This window comes from Carlito syrichta, unplaced genomic scaffold, assembly GCF_000164805.1.
Source record: "Carlito syrichta isolate Samal-C Ts95f unplaced genomic scaffold, Tarsius_syrichta-2.0.1 Scaffold308277, whole genome shotgun sequence".
Classification (NCBI taxonomy): domain Eukaryota; kingdom Metazoa; phylum Chordata; class Mammalia; order Primates; family Tarsiidae; genus Carlito; species Carlito syrichta.
The window spans coordinates 562,373-585,171 of record NW_007252373.1 but is presented as its reverse complement, the minus strand read 5'-3'; the positions used below and the strand labels follow the sequence as shown (position 1 = coordinate 585,171).

At 38.2% G+C, this 22,799-nt stretch overlaps 1 protein-coding gene across 1 annotated transcript in view; it reads right to left on the bottom strand.

Annotated features, from left to right (window-relative positions):
* Nucleotides 1–22,799, bottom strand: part of RELN (reelin) — a 534,724-nt gene that overhangs the window by 36,792 nt on the left and 475,133 nt on the right. The window contains exons 46-49 of the mRNA XM_008065395.1: nt 11,026–11,166; nt 9,595–9,772; nt 6,278–6,471; nt 1,912–2,168 (exon numbers count right to left, since the gene is read on the bottom strand). Of these exons, the coding sequence (XP_008063586.1) occupies nt 1,912–2,168; nt 6,278–6,471; nt 9,595–9,772; nt 11,026–11,166 (770 nt within the window). The remainder of the gene's footprint in view (nt 1–1,911; nt 2,169–6,277; nt 6,472–9,594; nt 9,773–11,025; nt 11,167–22,799) is intronic.

Sequence of the window (22,799 nt, the reverse complement as noted above, 5' to 3'; positions counted from 1 at the left end):
AGTCTGGGTGACAGAGTGAGACTCCAACTCAAAAAAAAAAAAAAAAAAAGAATAAAGTAAAAGATCAGTATTTTTTGAAAAACTAGTCTGTTTTTGCTTTTATTCATACAGAAGAAGTAATTAAATTATTTTCTGATTATAAACTCACTTATGTAAACCATTGCACAGGGAAAAAGAAATAATTAATTTAGCAAAGCCACGAGGGACATTTTCAGCTGTTTGTATTTACAGGGGTGTTGTTCTTTTTTAAAAAAACAAGGGTGTTTTTAGAAAATATTTGCAGTTACACCACTGTGCCACATGATATACTAATAAATGAATTAATGAAATTAATTAACCTAAATATTTAGTAATATCAAAATGATAAAATAAATTATTATGAGAACTATATAGCTATTACAACTTTATTTTCAAAGATATCTAAGGGTATGGGAAAATGATAAGGATTTAATTCTAAATGAAAAAAAGGCTTTGATAGCTATCATTTAAGATTATAATTTTGTTAAAAATATGTTTATGTAAATACATACAAAAAGGACTTTAAGAATATATGCCAAAATATTGACAATGGTTATCTCTTGAGTGATTTTTATTTTCATCCTCAAGATTTTGTTTTCTCAACTTTACACTTTGAACATGTGTTACTTTTGCAACAAAACATTAACAATTAAAAGTATTTTAAATTATTAACATTCCTGTATTTTCATTATTCTTTCTCATCTATGCCACTCCCCCAGAAGGCTCTTATGAGTCTTATTATAAAATTCTCTAGACTGTATTTTTTGTGCAAGATGCTAGGGCTGAGTTGGGTGTGACACACAGTACCACTGTCTTGAATCCATGGCCTCAGGCAACTCTCTCACCTCAGCCTCCCAAAGTGCTGGGATTATTGGTGAGCCATCACGCCCAGCCCACTGTCTCAATTTATAGTGGTATAACATTATATCTCTTTTAACCTTGGATACATGTTGATATGAGATGTCTAACTGAACATCACTGCTTTATCTGAAGACACTATGTTTTATGCAGTATAATCAAGTATACAGCATGACAAAGATACATACTTAATATAAGACACCACCTTTTAAAAAGGTAACCAGAATGGTGTCACAAAATAAAAAGAAAACAAGACAATAAAAACGAGAACAGTATAAAGAGGTTCTTCCTATTTCACTAGTGTCACTGAATACACCTGTTGAAATTGAAGGATAACCAGCGAGACCTGGGACATGAGTTAAAACATGAAATATCCTAAATGTGTTCAACCTATAGAAAACAAAACACTTGTCCTTGAATATTAAAATAAATGATCAGGAAGTGTTGGCTTTTGACCCAAAGTAGAAAACTGGAAACATGATGAAAGATTTCTAACAAAAGAAAATTATTCTGTTAATGAAATTATAGACTGCTGTATATTGAAGCACACTGGCTCACTTGAATGGAATAAAAGGTTTGTTATAATGTCAACCAGGAAGGTTGAGTGGAACATAAGGATGATACCTTTTCTACTGTTTCTACATCTTTTTTTTTTTTTTTTTGAGTCAGGGTCTCATTCTGTTGCCCAGGCTGGAGTACAGTGGCACAATCATGGCTCACTGCCTCTATCTCCCAGGCTCAGGCGATCCTTCCACCACAGTCTACCAAGTAGATGAGACTACAAGTGCATGCCACCATGCTTTACTAATTTTTCTGATGTTCTGTAGAGATGGCTACGTTGTCCAGGCTGGTCTTGAATTCCTGGGCTCAAGCAATCCTCCCGCCTTAGCTTTATAGGTGTGAGCCACCATGCCCAGCTGTTTCTACACCATTCAAACATCTGAAAAGGTTCCACATTTTGCTCTTTTGAAAAGACCCAAATCTAAGCCACTGCATTTCCACTGAACTGTTATTTAACACGAGTACACAGTTTACCTGAAGTTTTGTCCTCCATAAACATGTCAAAAGCAATCCTCCCAACAGGGCCGGCGTCTGCAGGGGAGCGCTCATGCTGGGGCACTGGGGCGCTGCTGAAGGTGTCCAGCATGACAGTCCTCTGGTCAGCAGACCCCGAGATGAGAACATTGTCGATGGCCCAGTCATTCTGATCCAGGCCATCGTGTCTTGGCTGCCACCAGCGGAAACGAGTAGCAATCTCTTTAGCATCAAGAGGGAGAAGGATATTCACGAATCTATAAGAAAATGATGGGAATGGGTGTGATGAAAAAGCCTTGCCAAACAGTTCACGTGAATAAAAGATGCATATAGCATGGTGGTTGCGGGGTGGGTGGGCATTAGCTAAAATAATTTTTTTTTTTTTTAGCTAAAATAATTTTTAAAAGTCACAGTTAATAGTCACTAAATTCTGAGCCTGTGGGTTTGAGACCCGCCTGGGCAACTTGGCGAGACTTCATCTCTACACTAAATCAAAAATTAGCTGGGCGTGGGAGTGCTCGCCTGTAGTTCTGGCTGCTTGGAAGGCTGAGGCGGAAGGATCGCCGGAGCCCAGCAGGTCGAGGCTGCGGTGGCCGGGAGCGGCCACTGCACTCCAATCTGGGCGACAGAGTGAGACTCCAATTCAAAAAAAAAAAAAAAAAAAATAGTCACTAAATTGGGGAAATAGAATGTGAACAAATTCAGGCATCCTGGAACTCTCAACTTACTCTGTTTTTGGGTAGGCCTTAGATAGACTCCATGATTTTCTGCACACCTAAGGGGTATCTGTAGGCCTACAGTATACACACTTTGCATGCATATGCCAGTATTGACTTTCTTCTGTCATGTAGGGGTTGGGTTTGTCTGTTTCCTTCCCCAGCCACCTTGTTTTCACTCTCTTTCTGTAAGTGCCAGCAACTGGCTTGGAATACGGACACTGGTTGTGAAGGACATTTGGGCTCTCTGCCTCAGGGTACCAGGCCCATTATCAGTTGTTAGTAGTATAGACGTTTGCTTATTTGCTTTATTGAATACTTACATTAAGAAATGCCAAGTGAGAACCATGGGCTAAGAACCCCAACATGTTATCCCTGCTTCAGTTACCAAGTGCAGAACTCTATGCTCCAACATGAAATTTAATAAGCTAGAAATAAGGCCCCAAATACCCCTAAGTCACTGTTATGTTTTAAAAATTCAGGATCAAGTCTTCTTGAATTCATGTTCACAATACATAAAGTCTGTTGGGGAAAACAATTTTGCTCGGTTTACTATCCTTAACATAAACTATGATTTTTAAAAATCTATGTGAATCTGCCTGCCTTTAACGTCAGGGATGCTTCTTAGGTTTGTCCTCCAAGCTGGAGCCAACTAGCCCAAGTTCATCCCAGGAAGCTGAGGGTTTAGTGACAGTTGCTTTAGTTTTTATCTTTCACATAAAATAGGTTCCATTATCTTATTTTTGTTTATACAGCATCTCCTTGTTGATTTTATTTTCCTTCCTCTTTTTTATGTTTTCCTCTAAAACTAGTTGCCAGAATAGTAGCAATATTTCAGATGGGGATCAACCAAGATTTACTCAAAGCTAGGGTGCTCCTACTTGGATTTCTGACACTTGAATTCTAAGTACTTTATAAGATTATGTCTATCATTCTGTGTACCTCTTGGGCCATGATAGCTTAATGGATATTGGTCTTAAGCAAGACTAGAAGTGTGAATCCTAGACCCTCACCTGTGTGGGTACTGGCAGCTGGGAGATCATCACCCTTTAGTCAGTCTTTTCCCAAGTTCATTTCCTCGGGTACCCCAATTTTGAAGCTCATCTGTCCTTACCTACTCCCTGTTTCTCTATGCTTACCTTATGAGATCTTCCTAAAATTTACCTCCATTGATTTGGCATGTCTAAAATTTTAAAATGTATTCCTTAATATATGAAATCAGTTTCCGAAGGGATGCCATACATTTATTCACCCACAACAATGATCTTTTTTATCCTTTATTTTTTGTTTCCTATTTGTAAATTAGCTCCCCCACTAACCCTGGTAAATCTTTGACCATATTTTAAAAACTTTGGAATGGAAATTCATCTAAGACTGCCAAAAAGTCTAAATAAATTATGACTACTGTTCCTACCTTAGTCAACTTGTTTCTCCTTCAGAGAAAAAAGTAGATTAGACAGTATGCTTTTACCCTATGTAAACATAATTCCCTTCTCTTTCTATATTGTGTTGCTTAAGTTTTCAGGAACTTGTACTTGAAGGTCTTTATAAATTCCTCCATTAAGGTGGAAAAATAGTTTACCTGTTGTCTGTTATCTCCCACAATAGATGAGTACATTTTTTGCACTATAACCCTGTGTACCACTTAGCTTCTAGTTGGATTCCTGTAATTAGTGTCCAACTTTAATGGAAGTGCAGGATTTAAAATTTTTGCTTGTGGCAGAGTTTGCTGGTATTTCCTTACTGACCATTCTCCCTGTCTTCCCTCATAACAGGAGCCTGTCTTTGTATTAAGGTGACTAGTTACTCAGAATACAGACAACATGCAGCCTCCCTTGCTTCTGGATGTAGCCATGTGACTAAATTCTAGCTAATTGAATGTGAATGGAAGTATGAGCAGCTGTGAGGATGTTCTTTTTTTTATTTTTTAAATTAAAATTGTTTTTAATTTTTAAGATGTGGGATACAATTCAGGGTTAGGTATACAAATGTTGATTATGCAGGTACCCTTGTTGATGAGGAGTGCCCCTCAGTTAAGGGAAACTTTGAGGAAGTGTTCTTAAAGAAGGACAGCACACCCTTCTTGCCCCATCCTCCTTCCTACTATGGACTGCAACGTGGGGGAGCTAGTTCCCTTTTGGACCGTAAGTCATGCATTGGGCAGAACAATACAACAGGAGGACCCTGGGTCACTGGTACTCATGGCCCCTTTATAGCAGTCCTGAGCTACTCTTTTTGTGATCCCATTACATAAAAGGGAGAAATAAAATTTTAAGTTATTTGGGATTTTCCATCATTTTCAGCTGAGCCTATTCTTAACGGATATATTAAATATAAATGATCATTTAGAAAACCCTTTTAATTTTACTCAATTTTTAGCCTGAACCTGGCTTATCATGCACTAGGTGATTATCTGTGTTTCTCGAATGGGCTGCATTTCTTTCCTCTTCTCTTTTCTTCTCTCTAGATTCTCTCTATTGCCATTCTCTCCCCTTTTCTCTACCCTCCCCCTCTCTTTTCTCTCTCTTTCTCTTCCTTTATTATTACCTTCCTCCTCCCTCTTCTCCTCCTCTTACTTTACTGAATATGAACTTTCTTTTTAAAATCTCCTTGAATTTTCTAATTGGTAATATTGATTGCTTTTGGTTCTTCAAGAACATATATATATGTGTGTGTGTGTATATATACATATATATATTTAAATGACCCATCCATTGTGCTTATTCAAAATTTTATGCATTTATGTATTTATTTATTTTTGAGACAGTGTCTTACTCTGTAGCCCAAGCTGGAGTTCAGTGGTGGAATCTAGCTCAATGCAGTCTCAACCTCCTGAACTCAAGTTATCCTCCTATATCAGCCTCCCAAGTATTTGGGACTACAGGTGCATGCCACTATACCTGGCTAATATTTGTTTTTTTGTAGAGATGAAGTCTCACTATGGCACCCAGGTTGACCTTGAACTCCTGGCCTCAAGCAATCTTCCTGTCTTGACCTCCCAAAATGCTGGGATTACAGGCATGAGCCACTGGGCACAGCCTATTCAAGGTTTTTAAATAAGGGGTTTTAAAATAATCTCTAGGCTTCTTAAGTATATTTTCATTTTATTGTGTTTCTTTGCTTTCTAGCCCCAAATTCTCTAAACGGAATGAACACTACATAAATAAATGTTTGTTTTTCTGTTTCCATTTTCCTCAAAATGTTGAAATTATTTTGTCACGTACTCATTAGTTTCTATGATTTCTTTGCACTGGATTTATTATTTACTATCAGCATTGTGGTAGAATATTTCTTCTTATTCTGGGAAGTTAAAACTAGTTGTTCTTTTTTTTTTGTAGAGACAAGGTTTCCTCACTAGGTTGTCCAGGCAGGTCTCAAATGCCTCAGCTCAAGCAATCCTCCTCCCTCAGCCTTCCAAAGTGATAGGATTGCAGGTGTGAGCCACTGTGCCCAGTGAAAACTAGTTTTTCTTTTTTTTAAACCCAAACTAGCTATTTATCCAGCTCGGAAACTTTTCTTCATGTCAATCTCAGAGGCATCCTCTACTACTAGGTTTGTGGTCCCATTCAGTTCCCTGTGATTGATCACTGGCAGGCCTTACCAAGCATCTTTGCTCAACACACTAGTTATGAGATATATAGAATACAAACCCAGGTTTACTGTACTGGTCATAGAAAATTTCCATTAGCAGGTTCCAGGTAATGCCGCCATTGACAGAATATTCCAAGAGAACACCTTGATTACGGTTATTTGGTGTAATCAGACATCCATACATGAAGTAAAATTGGATAAACTCAGCATTAGTGAGGTTTAGATCCACAGTGACTAACAATCGGCTACAACCCTAAGGAAAAGAAACAGAATGAAAGAAAACAGTGATAAGGAATCCTGATTGTAGGTTATAGATGCTCTCTGGCTTCCATTCTATTTATATTTATTTGCAATACAAGTCACACCATATTGTAGCACTGGTTTTCCATCATTTTTTTACTATTCTAGTGCTTAGCATGGTGCCCCACACACAGTAGGTACCCAGAAAATATTTGCTGAATTTTTAAATTTCAGTATTCAAGACTTACTCATAGAGGGCAACGTATTCTAAAGAAATTCTCTCTCTCTCTCTTTCCATATATATATATATATATATATATATTGTTGTTGTTTCTTACTTAAACTTTTATAGTGGATTTTAATGGCATCATATATATATGGGGGGATGGGGACCCACAAAAATCAGAATTATCTTTTGGAGGGTAGGTCCCTCGTAGTTCACTTGGAATTTGTTCCTCTGTATCAAATGGTCAACCAAAGTTTTTATCTGAAAGTTTTGAGAAGGCTGAATCACGATTAGTGGAAGAACCATCTCGAATTTTGGCAAACCAGTGACTGGTTTTTCCACCATGACAATGCACCTATCCACACTGCCCTTTGTGTCCAGCAGTTCTTGACCAAAAACAGCATGACCTCCGCGCCCCACCCTCCCTGTGCACCTGATCTTGCCCCGAGTGACTCTATTTTTTTGTTTCCCCGGATAAAAAAAGATCCTCAAAGGGAAATGTTTTGCTAATGTGGAAGAGGTGAAATAAAAAATGGTAGAAGCACTAAAAGACATCAAAATCGACTAGTTCAAAAACTGGTTTGAGCAGTGGGAAAAGCGTCTCAATAGGTGCATTGCATCAAATGGAGAGTACTTTGAAGGTGATATGTTGAAACATGTAAGAATAAATACACAATTTTTTTTTTTTGAGTTGGAGTCTCACTCTGTCACCCAGACTGGAGTGCAGGGGCCGCTCCCAGCCACCGCAGCCTCCACCTGCTGGGCTCCGGTGATCCTTCCACCTCAGTCTTCCAAGTAGCCGGAACTACAGGCGCGCGCTATCATGCCCGGCTGATTTTTTGATTTATTGTAGAGATGAGGTCTCGCTGCCCAGGCAGGTCTCGAACCCGCGGGCTCAGGCAATCCACTCACCTCCGCCTCCCAAAGGTGCGGGATTACAGGCTGAGCCACCGAGCCCGGCTTAATACACAATTTTTAATAAGTAAATTCCAGTTTTCTTTTGGTTCCCCCCTCCAAAAGATAATACTGATTTTTTGGGGTCCCATAGATACCTCTATCTATCTATCTATCTATCTATCTATCTATCTATCTATCTATCTATCTATCTATCTATCTATAGAAAGGGAGAACATTTCCCTAGAATACATTGTCCTCTGAGAGAGACAGAGTTAGTTTGTTTATTTGAGCCAAAGTTGAGGACTGCAGCCTGGAGCATACTTACAATTTGCCAAGTTGCCTTGGCTATTTTTTTTATAAGCAAGATGAGAGTTGGAATTAAAGTAACTGCCCTATGGTTTTTTTTAAGCTGTTTCCATTTATTCACAGGTGTTCACCAGATTTTTAAAAAGGCATCAGCTATTAATGAAATAGCATGTTGAGATGACTATTTTAATATGAAACTTAAAAATGATTACATCTGAAAATTTCACATAATTTAATTATAATTACAGATAATAGTTGTCATGTTTCTTACTTAAACTTTTACAGTGGATTTTAATGGCACCTGTATTAAGTTATTAATGTTGACAGGTGGATATTTCTTAGTTTAACATATGTGAAAAACTCAACCACTTAGATTTCTATCTAAGCTAGGAACAGTATCCTGAACACTACATTTTTAGTGCTGCTGATGTAAAAATCTTACATGCTGTATGTTCTCTTATTACTTTTGGACTAAAATACTAAATATAAACAACACACTTTATTGGCACAAATGTAAACTCTAGGGTAGAGCATGCTAGAGAAATAAAGAACTGACAATAAATTTGTTAATTAAAACAGTTAATTTGCCTATCTAATTATAGTGCCATGGTATCAGAGAAATTTAAATAAAGTCTTTTAAATAAAGTCATCTTTGGCAGAAAAGTAGAGTGACTATAAAAGTTCCCAAAGAAAGTTTTCAACATTGCTACTGTTACTCACAAGATAATATTACATAAATACAAATGTCTAGTAATTTCTGATAATTATTCTTTCTTTAATAATGTATATAAATAATTAATTGTTGTTAATAAATTTGAGAACCATCGATGCTCATTTTCCAGGTTTTTGGCTCCTTAAACCCCAAATCTGTTGCAAGCTCAAGAGTTTCCAATTAGAGCTTCATCCAGATTGAAGATCCCAAATATTATGCAAGTGTTCGCTTCCAGAATGAAAATTCACTCGTCTTTTTTTTTCATGTGTACCTAAATATGCCCTGTGTAATCCCAGCACTTTGGGAGGCTGAGGTGAAGGGATTGCCTGAGCCCATGGGGTTCAAGAACAGCCTGGGCAACTTGGCGAGACCTCATCACTACAAAAAAAACAAAAACAAAAAAACCCAAGTTAGCCGGGTATGGTAGCGAGCGCCTGTAGTTCTGGCTACTTGGATGGCTGAGGCGCAAGGATTGCCTGAGCCCATTAGGTCGATGCTGGGGTGGCTGTGAGCAGGCCACTGCACTCCAGTCTGGGCAATGGAGTGAGACTCCAACTAAAAAAAAAAATTTACAAAGAGAATGTCCTTCTCCCTATGGAAGTTATGAGGAGAGAACACAGACCCTTATGGAAATATGGTTTGTATCCTATGGGCTAGTGTTATGATTACTTCATGGGGTTAAAAAAATGGAAGACCTTTTAGCAACAAGCAAGTTAAAATGTATTTTCTCTTCCTGTCCCAGAGACATGTTGCCCAGTAAGCTAACACTACCCTGAGTAATTAAATTGCCTCAACTGATTTGTGGTAAAAAAAAATGCTGGAAATAATTAGTATTTTCTGAATTGTATAAAGTTGCAAGTTCAGATCAGGATTGTGCATTGACAGTAACTAACAATGCATCTCGATTTACTTGTTAAACTTCAGAAGAGACTCAGCTATTGGGAGGAGGGAACTTAGAGGATGGAGAACTGAATAACCAGTAGGCAAATGCTTACCCCACTGAAGTGGAGAGCCATTCCCGAAGCCACAGCTCCACACACTGTGCTCAATTTCCCTCCATTCACAGTCAGCCAGTTCTGATTGGATGGAGCTCGATTGAAGTTGTCTTTAAGTTGGATTGGAAGAGAAGTCTCGGGCTCATCACAGTACAGGCCACCCCACTGCTCATCACAGCTGGGTGTAGAACAAGAGAAAGGAAAAGTCAACATCAAACAGATCCCCACCAGTGTATTCTCAAATTAGTGAAGCCAACTCTTTTTCCTAGTCCAGGATGATGAAAGGTAACTGATTTTCACAGAGCTTGCCAGAATTTACCAGCTCTTAACAGTGCTTTAGGTTAGAAATAAGCTGTGAATTAACTACCACTAGGATTTTCTAAGGTAGTGATTTAGTGTTACAGGTGGAGAGAAAGAAGCAACTTCAAAGCATTTACTAAAGCCCTGTCGCTGCAGGACACAGCTCTGAATGGCTGATAAACAATCACAGCTGCCAAGGTAAACCAGTAGGTCCTAATCGCTTATAAAGTTGACCTTTTTAACAGAGGCTTGAGCCATTTAGGAATCCAAGAGGCTGTGTTCCAAGCTGCAGAAGATACTTTGGATGGTAACTGTCATCTCTGACCAAAGGACTAACCTCCCTTGTTCAGGGTGACAGGGGGCATGGATATAGGACTGGGAAGCTCAGGGGTCTTAAAGGTCATCCTGAATATGACTAAAATCATTAATCAAAGGAAAGACTTCTTGGTAGGTGGAGATTGGTGGGAAGGAACTCTAAATTCTCTATCAGTGTATCAGTATCTTCATTCATACTGCCACATCAAACAGCATAATCTCGAAAATAAAGCATAGAGGCCTATGATGCACATGCACACACACACATTCAAATACACACTTAATTTAAAGTCTCCTAAAGATGATAAGTTTCTCTAAGCATAATATACTAGGCCTCTCCATCAACTGCTACTGGTAATTGACGAGACATTTACATACTTTCTTATGCAAACAACCAGGAATATCTATTAAACTATGACAAATGCACATCCTTACATATATTCAGACCTAAGTGAGAAAAATACTTATGATGTAATTTTTTTGGGGGGGGGGGCAGAACATACTGAACTCTTGAACCTCTTCTAATGTTATTTTCAAGCCTCAAGTGTTTCACAGAAACAAAGAAGGAAATAAAATATAGTCAATTATAACTCAGCCTTCTCCTGACTAGATAGCTATTGTTCAGTTCCTAATCTCTAGGCAAGAAGGAAGATACAATACCCATCAACTCCACAGTTAGCTCAATATTACATTTCAGAAAAAAGATGTATACTCTAAGGAAGCATGGGAATGATTCAAAAGCCAGTTTCAGAAAAATCTTATAGATGGAACGTGAATCAGGACCTTTTGACAGGAAGAAGGGAAAGATCTACTTACACACAGTTCCCCTGGATGCACCTGCCATGGCCACTGCACATGTCTATGCAGCCATCCCCAATATAGACATTATCTATTGCCCATGTCTGCTGCTTGTCAAAAGGAGCGGGTTGATGCCAACGGAAACGAGTGGCTTGGGACCTTTGAAGAAGAAGAGAATTACAATGAAGGATGTGGTGGAAAAGAAAATGTGTTCCAGTACGTTTGAACCAGTGCATGGAGGAGTATGACACAGACTCACACACATTTTCACTCCTGTTCTGAGAAGAAAGTTCATTATTGCAATATTTTATGCAAAACTTTGGTTAACAAAACAAAACCAACCAAGTTGCAAATAGTTTGATTATATATTTTGACCCAGCAATCTAAAACAGAAACAAAAACTAATTCCCAAACTGGAAGCCTTGGGGGAACCACGAACCTTTAATTTTGTGGGTGAAATACCGTGAAGGGACATTGGAGCTCCTGTGAAGTCTTATGTGCAAATTAGGAAAAGATGCCTGTCTTTGAGCATCCGCAACCCCTCTGCCTATGGCTTGGGAACAGAATATGGGCTGCATATTAGCTTTCTAGTTGCTCCCTACGGCCAAATACCTTTGTGCAGTGGGCATACTGGTCCACCTCACACAGCACTCCTAAGGAATTCTCCCAATAAAAGAAAGCCTTAGAGACAGTAAGTGTAAAGCAGAAGGATTGGTGAAATCCAAGATAATTGACAGAGGAAAGCGAGAGAGTCATAAAGAAGACCAGATTTCTTGCATATTGCTAGTTAAAAGCAATATAAGTAAAACCAAAACAGAGGTGCTCTCATTCCAGAAGCAGAAATATATATGCTCATTCACACAGTTCTGGGGTGTATCTTGTACAGAAACACAATACCCATACGTTTTCAGAGGCACTAGATGGCAGTAAAATCCAAACAATGCCTAAGGCTTAAGTAAACTGAACATTAAGAGACTTGAAGAGGAAATCATTTGTGTTTATTGATCCACATACGTTTTGTCATTAAGAGACTGTTAATCACTTGACTGAAGAATATCTGTTTTAAGCAGGACAAAAGACCAAATATCAGGAAGGACTTTGTATTTTCCAGTTGAAAGCATTTATGTAAAATTTAGAAAATGGAAATGAAACAGACTAGAACAAAAATCTTCAAATTGAAAATAGTTCAGGGTTCGATGGCTCAGCCTGTAATCCCAGCACTTTGGGAGCCTGAGGCAAGTGGATTGCTTGAGCCTGTGGGTTCAGAACCAGCCTGGGCAACTTGGTGAGACCTCGTCTCTACAATTAAAAAATAAAAAAATAAAAAATTAGCCGGGCATGGTAGTGCGTGCCTGTAGTTCCGGCTACTTGGAAGACAGAGGAAGAAGGATCACCGGAACCCTGGAGGTCGATACTGGGGTGGCCACTGCACTCCAGCCTGGGTGATGGAGTGAGACTCCAACTCAAAGAAAGAAAGAAAGAAAGAGAGAGAGAGAGAGAGAGAGAGAGAGAGAGAGAGAGAGAGAGAGAGAGAGAGAGAGAGAGAGAGAGAGAGAGAGAAAGAAAGAGAAAGAAAGAGAAAGAAAATGGACAGTTCAGTTCAATGTATGTATACTGAGCATCTATGTACGAGCTGATTTCTCTCCAGAATCCATCTTGCCCCCCGGCCCATATGTTCCCTCAGTGGAGTTATTTTTGCATAATATCCTCCTATCACTTTCCATTGCATTTGACTTAAACACCAAGTCCTTTGGCCCATGAGCTTCTGCCTGAGTTGGGTCCTCTTTTCTCCCTCATTCTGATCATTCACCTCTGAAACACTATTTCTTCTCTCAGTCCCCAAAGAAACACTGAACACAGTTTCTTTTCTCAGTCACCAAAGCAAACTAAACCTTTCCTTTCTGCTCTCTCTCCCTTTCTCCATGAGTCTCCCTCTCTTTATCCCTCCCACCCCCGGCTGGTTAACCCCTTTGTGTCCTTCAGGTCTCAGTGGAAATGTCAGGTCCTCATAGAGAAATTTCCTTCCTGACCCCTTTAAAAATGATATTTATCCCATGTTATTCTTTCTCATAGCAAGCTGTTGTTTCCCTTTTATATTACAGTAGTTGTCACAATTACAGTCATACGTTATTTTCATACATATTCGATAATTCTCTGTCTCTTCCTTGAAACAGCAAGTGATAAGAGAGCAGGTGAAGTTGATTCCCTTCTTCTCCACAGTGTACACGCCATGTACAGCACCTAGGGCTCAGTAGATATTCTATTGGTACAGGGAGTTAGTATCCAGGGCTGCCATCCTTATGGGAAGCAATGAGAAGATGCCACCTAATCCTGCTCACCCCAGAGTTGTGTAACTCAGTGACTCTACTGATGAATTATTTTTAATGACTAAATGTATGAATAGCTATGCCTGTTTATGTGCAGCAACAACTTATAAATAACAGGGTGGAACACCATACTTCCACAGCACATCATTTTTGGAATTCTGTTAACTACTCCACAATTATATATCTATTCTGTCTTTCTTTTAGACTAAGAACTTCTGAAGGGCAAGGAATATCTCTGCATCTTTTTAGGGAATATTGTTTTGTATTCTCAGAGCTTATAGATAGCAGGTAAGTAATAAGCTTTCCTTGTTACTCTAATATCTTATCCATACTTCACCAAAGCCCTCATTACCTTGTATTAAAGGTGCCTATTCATATGGAGTCCCCTCTGTTACTTTATTTTCCTTGTTTATCATTTGATTATTGGTGGCACCTACAGATGAGGTTTCATAAATGTTTGCTGAAAAAATATTAAGTTGATAGCAATAAAATTGTCCAGAAGAGTCAAGTAAGCGGTGTCTTGTATGGAGGATGGGCAGGGACTGTGGTCAGTTGTGGGGGGCAGTGGTTTGATGGCTGTTAAAGAGGGAGGAGAGATTCCCAGCGGTTGAGAGGTTACATGGGCTGCTTAGTAGGTGGTGGCTTTCTGAGCACAGGTTGTGTTTAATCACAGTGTGGGCCACCACTTAGAGAGACTGTACAGAAGATTTAAGAGCCAGATGCATTGTTGGAGTTGACAGCATTTATGGGGACTTCCAACCCTGACATTTTCTGTTTGTGAAACTCTCTGGCATTTCACAGAAAAGGAAACAGTGGGAAACCATGTGAAAAATGTACTCAACCAGGAGTTGGCCCTTAGGATTAAAGATAAGTGGGGACTCTCATTTGTACTCTGGCCCTACTGCGTTCTATGACCATGGTGAGTAACTAACCATATACAGAGGGTGCCAGAATTATTTATTCATATTTTAATATAGAAAAAACTGTGTTAAAATTGTAATAATCAATATATACTAATAACAAAAGATGAATACAAGTCACGTTTGACTTCTCCAATTGCAAGAGGTGCTCCAAGTTGTTACCATCAGGGTCTGGACACTTCTGATGATGGTGAACTACAGGCCTTGTTGCTGTGTGAGGCCTCCTGGATCTTCCCTTGGGCACATCGCACACACATAGTACCATGTGTCTCAAACTTATCATGATGGCGTGCAATTGTTAGGCTGGCTGGAGGTTCTGTTGCATACTCACGTCTCTATTGTCATTGTACTACAACATTCTCTACTTTGAAATACCACTTCAAAATGGTCTTGTGCTCCTCAAATGACAACTGTCCTTCTGCCATCTTCTTTGACTTTCCTGCCTGACTTTCCTTTCCTTTCCTGATGCTAGCATTCATTTGATTAACACCATCTTCTGAGCAAACATCATATCACACATTGCTACTGTAATTCAATTTGACTTTGAAAAGTAATACATAGATAGCATCTCTTAAAATGTGTATTCATTTGTTGGCACTTCTGGTATAATGAATTGGGTTAAATTAGATGATTTCTAAGACCCTTTCTCAAATGTGATGATTTTATATTCTTAGGAATAACTGTACCTAGAAAACAAGGACACATATACTACCTAATATTATTTTATAAGAAGAGGAAACTTCTTTTTCACTAGGGGGATGGAATATAAGTTAAAAATGTGAGTCTGGAAGTTGAATTGCCAGGATTCTTATTCCCAGCCCTGTCACAGCTTCACTGCATGAAGGGGCCACATCACTTATGTTTATGTGCTGACACTTCCCTGTCTGTAAAACTAGGAAAATGCTACTTCCTGCCTCACAAGGGTGTTGTGAAAATTAATTAGTTCATGTTTACCAAGACCTATGAGTGTCTTGGTGGAACTCCTCGGCAGGTGTCATCATTTATCCTGAAGATTCCTTATAATGATGGCCACCACCAGCTGCTACTTCTTGGAGTTGGGGAAAAATGGCCTCAGAGCGCATCTCTCATTTTTCTATAACCTTGAAATCTCTCCTCTTGCTTCTTTTCGGAATTTATACCAGTTCTTCCCAATCTACAGTCCATGGTTTGTCTTACATTAATGTTGTTTAATAGATATCCATTGCTAAATAGTTGAAATGTTACTGCCAATAGTATAGTTCTCATCACTGGTCTCCCCAGGTACCTTTACCTACTCTACCTCCACACCTTTTAATGGATTTCAATACACAGTTCAGAGTCACTGTTTATGTTCTTTTCTTGAGAATGACTCTACCTATGAAGTCCTTAGTGTCATTATGAGAAAAAAATTCTTTGAGAGGAACCATACATACTTTAAAAACCTACAAAAAATCTCTACACTCTTTCCTGACATTACTTTTACTCCAAAAGAGATATATAAAATATTTTGGCCTAAAAAATCTAGCCTGATTCTCTGATTCTACTGATGAAGACAGTGTGGCCCAGTGGCCTATGTCTCACACTGATTCATCAGCAAAACAGAGGCAAGACAAGGATCTCTTGTTTCACTATTACTTTGTATTCCTATCAAGTAAATCTTTCAAAACTCACTTGTGATCTCACGAAATCACCCTACACTTTCCATTACCCCTAAATATGAACAGTTATTTAGCTATGGAAGGCTATGTGTATTGCTGCTGTATATACACAAAAGTCTATTTATCTTGACTTTTGTGTCAGTTTTATAGCTGAAACCCTTAGTCCTCTGTGTTCAGGTAAGAGGCTCTACAAAGTCTGGCCCGTTTCAAAACGTGTCCTATATTTTCTTTGCTAGCCAAGACTCCTACTTCATATTTGGCATAAAATTTTCTATACTAACTTACTTCTCTGTGTTAGACAAAAGTGGAGAATATTCCAAAGAAGAGGTATAAATGACCAATAAGCACATGACAAGATAGTCAACATCATCAGTCATTATGTAAATGTAAATCAAAACCATAATGAGATACAACCTCATACCCTTGAGGATGGCAAGAGTAAAAAAAGATGATAAGTGTTGGCAAGGATGTGGAGAAATGGGAAGACTTGTAAATTGCTTGTGGGAATGTAAAATGATACAGCCATTGTGAAAAGAACATTGTCAATTTCTAAAAAATGTTGAACACAGTTACCATATTACCTGGCAATTCCACTTCTAGGTATGTATCCAAGAGAAATGAAAACACATAAAAACTTGTACACAAATGTTCATAGCAACATGAAAGGTGAAAGAAACTCTAAATGTCCATCAACTGATTAATAGATCAATAAAATGTGGTATATAGATGCAATGGACTATTAGTCATAGGAAAAATGAAGGCCCGACCCATATTATAATATAGATGAGCTTTGAAATCAGATGAAAGAAGCCAGTCATAAAACAAACACATATTGTATGATTCTACTTATATGAAATGTCCAGAATAGGCAAATACAGAACATGGGTTAGTGGCCATCTAGGACTAGGGTAAGGGGTAGGGAGTGACTGACTGCTAATGGGTATAGGGTTTCTTTCAGAGGGACAACATGTTCTAAAATTAGATTGTGGTGATGGTTTCATAATTCTGTGGGTATTTTTAGTAACGACTAAAAAACACTGAATTGTGTACTTTAAGAGGGTGAATTGTATTGGATGTGAATTATATCTCAATAAATGCTGGGGTTTTTTTAAAATAAAGAATATTAGCTACAAAAAGGCCACTGTAAAAATGCAAGTTTTCCCTGGAAATTCTAATCACAAAATCAATTGGAAGTTCCCTATTTATACAAGCAAGAAGAAAGGGGATGTTCTGGGGCCTATTTTGTTTGTGGAACTAAGTCCAGGTGAGCCCACCCCTGTGACGAGGTGCCCTTAGAGGACATAGTAGAAGGAAGAGACAGCCTCTGAGAAATGGTTGTCATATGCTTGGAATCACCTTACTGGCATATGAGAAGGTTAACATACAAAGGCAATGATGGCCAGATCTTTAGTATACCTTTATGTTCCAAACCCTATTTTCTTAAAGCAGAATGCTTCTAGAATCATGAGCACATACTAACTGTTGATGGATTAACAGACTTTTTGAGGAACAGTCTTTCTAGAAAGTATAATATGTAGGGATATATTACAGAACTATATATTAATTCAAGGTTTATGGTACAGTGATTATGAATGAATATGCATCAGACAGAAAATATTTCCCCATAACTTTTATTTAGTACTGTTACATTTCCTCTATGTATCAGTCCGTAGTGACTGTTACAGATTCTGTTTCTGGCATTCATGTCTTTAATCTCTAAGATGAATCTTGGGTGCTGCCCCCCCCACACACATACACACACACACACACACAAAATTGAAGTGCTCCTAAGACAGAGGTCCTTACCTTGCCCAAAGCAAGGCTGTAAAGACCCCAGTATTGGGAAAAAGTATGTGTCAGCTCAACTGAACAGAGGGTCACAGCTCATAACCTACAGACTATAGTTAGAGAAAATGTAAGCTCTAGACAGGTGGCATGAACCTTGGTGCCAGAGGTGTGAATGAATTACTTATGGTGAAGGGGTCTAACAAGGTGATCCATGTGAAAGGGGGCATAAAGACCATACCCTGGGGGAGATCCTCACGATCCACTGAGTTATAGATACAAGAAGGAAATTGCACTTTGGGTCAGAAATGAAGAGGTGACCATTAGAAATTGTCTTGTTTAGTCGACTTACTTCACAGATGTGGGGACGGCCAGTCAAGGAGGGGGGGACTTGTACAGCTTCTTAGCTTTGGAACTAAATCTAGAATCCAGTTATCTCCTGACTAAGCATATGGTTGCTGGACTCGATGTGCTGTTGAGAACCTGTGTTGTCCTGGATGGCAGGCAAAGGCTGAAAGACCATAGGTCTGCCAGCTAGTATCTGGAAACTTAACCTAGGCAAAATTTCCTTTTGGTGATTATAATTACCACTGTAAGTTTGTAGGACACTAAAAGACTGTAATATTTTTGGATTTTTAGGTAGCATTAATTTGTCCATGAAAGAATGTATACTTCCACTTGATTTTTCTTTTCTCCTAAACTTTCTTATAATACAGTAAGGTCTGAATACTTGCATGAGAGAAATATTTGAAGTATAGGTTATGACTCCAAGCAATGGGATAGAGCCCTCATAAAGTAAAGTCCTTCATGATGTCTCTCTGGAAGTAGGTAGAGAGCACATTACAGAGTTCACAACAGAAAAATTTAAATGAGCCACCCCCCCAGGGCCTTTCTTTCTCCCTTGATAGGCAGAAGGACCTAAAGGTTCTCTCCACTTTTTCCCACTACTCTTCCAGGCTTCAAATTTTAAAGTCATCTCTCGATGTGTGTGATAGAGAACAAATAGAGAACTTTGGAACAGTCCTGTTCTAGCCACTGCCTGCATGACCTTGGGGAAATTCAAATAACCTCCTGTGTCTTAGTCCCCATTAAAAAAGGGAGGCAGAAGGACCTAGAGGTTCAAGAGATTTGAGAGACATTTCAACCAATTATACTGATTTGTATCCTGATTTGAAAAAAACTGTAACATATTTTGTGAGATAAACAGGACAATTTAAATACTAAATATTGAATATATATTGAATAAGGAGTTATCATTAATTTTTAGACATGATTATGTCACAGATTAATTTTTTTCAAAAAGTCCTCTTTTAGAGATACATACTAAAATATTTACAGTTGAAATTATATGATTTTGGGGATTTGTTTCAGAATAATATGGTGGTACAGCAGTGAGCAGTGCTATTGAAACAATGTTGGTCATGAATTGATAATTGTCAAAACTAGATAATAGATATGGGGGGTTATTATTTTACTTAATTTTGTGAATTTGGATTTTAAATGGATAAAAATGTAAGCCAAAAATATATGTAGTCCCTATAAAATCAAAGTAAAGTCTTGAGTGAATTACAGATAAAAGAGGATGGCTGCCACTTTTAGGTAAAATACAATTTTTATTATTTTTGTTGATAATTATAATTAGTAATGTTAATAAAAACTACAGTGTTCTGAGTAAGCCCATTTGGGGCATCAAATACACTGGAATATCTTTCAAATACAAAGGAATTCCTATAATTTATAAAATATCTTCTCAATGTAGAATGACTTATATTGAACTGAAAACAATCCTAGCAATCCATACATGGCAACATGTACAAAGTATGGCCAAATCTCAAATTCTCTGATAAAACTTTGACAATAATGATAATGTGACTACTTATAAAGCTTAGAGGGAATGCAGAATTTCTGCAAATAGCTTTATTTTCTGTTGTAGTGGAAATGGAAATAGATTCAGTCTGTAAGAATCAATAGTAACCATGGCTTGTATCAGACAAAATTATTTTATTACATTCTGTAGTCCTGAAAGACCAGTAAAAATTTAGTAAAGTAATAGTAAAGTAATTTAGTAAAGTCATGTTCAAAGAGTCAAAATGATGCATGAGAAGATGGATATATGCGAGAAATCCAATGCATCTTTGGTTTGGTTGAAAACTTTTAACAAGGTCCTCAGGAATGTGAATGCTTGCAAAAAGGCTTCCCAAAGATACTGTTATGTTGAAAGCAATAAAGGACAGAAATAAAGACTACCAGAGCAAGTTAAAAAAAAAAAATCTCTTAAAAAACAAAAAACAAAACAAAAGAAACCCTTGTAACACCCATGAATATTTGAAGTAAATATTATACCTAGTTATTTAGTTTTCTTAGAATAAGATCTTCTCTTTGCTTGCAGTTATACTATATAGGAATATCATTGAAAAAAACTTCCCTCTCAAATTTGTTTATCTGTAAAAGTTATAGCCTTCCATCCCTATCCTGGCACCCTAATCCTTCCACAATCTTGCCCTTTCTTGTGCTTACCACTTGTCCTTGGAACTTCCTGCAAACATTAAGCAACGTCTAGGCAGTGGCTAAAACCAGGTGGCTCCAAAGTGTTGTGGTTAATCTTTAAAGAAGTTGGTATCAGCTAGGTCATTAGGGCTAGATCATCTTCAAATTGTGACTTAAAATAGCCAAGTCACACCTGAGCCTTCCAGTGGCCACTCCTCTCCTCCCTTTCTTGATAGATTTGGGTTACTGGCCCTTCCATTGACCCACCCTGGGTCTCAGGTGACATTCAAGAACCCATGCCACTTGAGCTATTGTTTATTTTTAGGTCTGGGGTTAGTAAAGAGGAGGAGGCAGATTCAGATTAGGGGCTATACAATTGATTTTGGCATTTTCCTCTCTTTTTTTTCAGTGTGTGTCAGGAACTCCTGAGATTCCTCCTTTCCTATTTTTCCTAAGACCATATCTCTTAGGCAAGCAATAAAGATGCAGTACTAATATAGTGGTTAAGCCCATGGGCTCTGGAGCCAGACAAGCTGTATTTATTTCCAGTGTCTTACCAAAACTGTTCTCTAAGGTCATGGATTATCTCCCAATTGAAAAAATCTAGTAACTTTGTTGCGAAACTGTTTTCTTCACTGCTGTCGGTAATTTATGTCACTGATGGCCATTTCTTCCTCCTTGATAATCTCTTACTTGATTTCTACATACCATGTTATTCTGAATCTTTTATATCACTGCCTGAATCCTCTCAGTCCCTATTTCAGCTACTTCTACTCATTCTTCTATTAAATTTAGGAGTTCTCTCTCTCTCTTTTTTAAAAACTCTCTTATGGAGAGCAGATGCAGTTTTACAGCGTTGCCTGTTACCTCTATGCTCATGCCTCCAAAGTTTATTGACTTCCCTTGGGCTCAGATCTTCATGTTTCTGTCAGACAGATGTTTTCATTTGTTTTTCTAGCTATCACATCTAATACAGAATCATTTGACTAAATTTGCCATAATGTCCCTCTTGGAATCAACTATAACACTCTCTCCACATTTCCCCACTACTCTTCCAGGCTTCAGATTTTAAAGTCATCTCTCAATGTGTGTAATGGAAAAAGAGAAGTTAGTGACTGAGTTTTATCAATTCTTTCTTTGAGCTGTTCTGTAATACGCACCTCATCCCCTGCCCCATGTTAACTGTAGTCCAAACCTTTGTTACTTCATCTGTAGGATATTGTCACAACACCTTTGTCACCTTCTCTTATCTGAGTCTCTCTGTTCTCCTGTTTTTTTAATTGGATGAATATTCTCAGCTCAAAACCCATAATAATTAATTTTTCTACAAGTCTAAACTCCTCTGTCTTGCTTTAATGCTTGCTATAAGTTAACTCTACAAACTATCATTTTCCGTAGTTTCCAAATATGAGAACTCTGCTTTAATCAGCAACTCCTGTGCTTCTCCTAGCCTCATGTCTATGTGTCCTTGCACTATTCATGTTGTTCCCCTGCTCTAGAATATTCTTCCCCTTATCCTCCTAATTCCTATTCATCCTTTAAGATCAGGCCCTATTTCCTCCATGAAACCCTCTCTAATTCTGGTGTTCAACACTATCCCATTTCTCAACACTAACAGCATTTCTAGTCCATTCCTCAGTGAAGCTCTAAAGTATATAAAGCATGTATTATTTTTCAGGGGCATATTTCTCACTTTTCTCTGACAGATTATATCCCCCTCCAGGACAAGAACTTAAGACAGTGCCCTACCATTACCCTGGGCTCACTCTTCTCAAGCTAAACTGTGACTTAGGAAGATTTCTTAGTCTGAAGTTAAGTCTGATAATAAACTTGATATAGTTAATATGTATCATTATGTGGTTAATTTATAAAAATAAACAGGATTTAGATTTATAAATTTTTACAATGTTCCAAACACATGCTCATTTATAAGATTTTAATGTGGTTAAAAGGATCTCCATTTTTTAGATGAAGAAATTTCAGATGAAGTTTTAGAGACATGAAATGCCTTGCTTAAAGGCTCAAAGGGTTGAAAAGGCAGAGCCCCTTTTCTTTTTCTTCTCCTCTTTTTCTTCCCCTCCTCCTCCTCCTCCTTCTTCTTGTAGATCATCTTCTTTCAGAAAGATCTAATTTAACCAATGCATATGGCAAGGAATAGAAACTATGATTCTATCTACTCCAATTAAGTTTTAGCATAGCAATATCTGGAGCAGAGTGTGATGTATATTGTGTTAACTCTCAGGGTCCCCTTCCTGGTGAGAAGAAGCACCAGTATCCCTTCAGTTTTGCAACCCAGAAACCAGGAAGTCATCTTCATCACTGTCCTTCTCCTTAACCTGCCACGTCCATTTCATCATCCTGCTCAGTCAACTTTATTGCCTCTGGGTCTCCTGACTTCCTCCACTTCTCTTCAGGTCTGCTCGAGCACCACCGACATTTCTTCAAGATCCTCTTTATATTTACTCTTATCTTCTCTAATTTGTTCTCCAGTTAGAACAAGCTTTTCTGAATGCAAATCTGATCATGTCTCCCTATTGCTTTTCAGTATCCCCATAATAAATCCCAGATCTTTAATACAATCTACAATGCTCTTCATGGTCTGACACTATCTCACACCTCACTCCACTCCTCTCTGT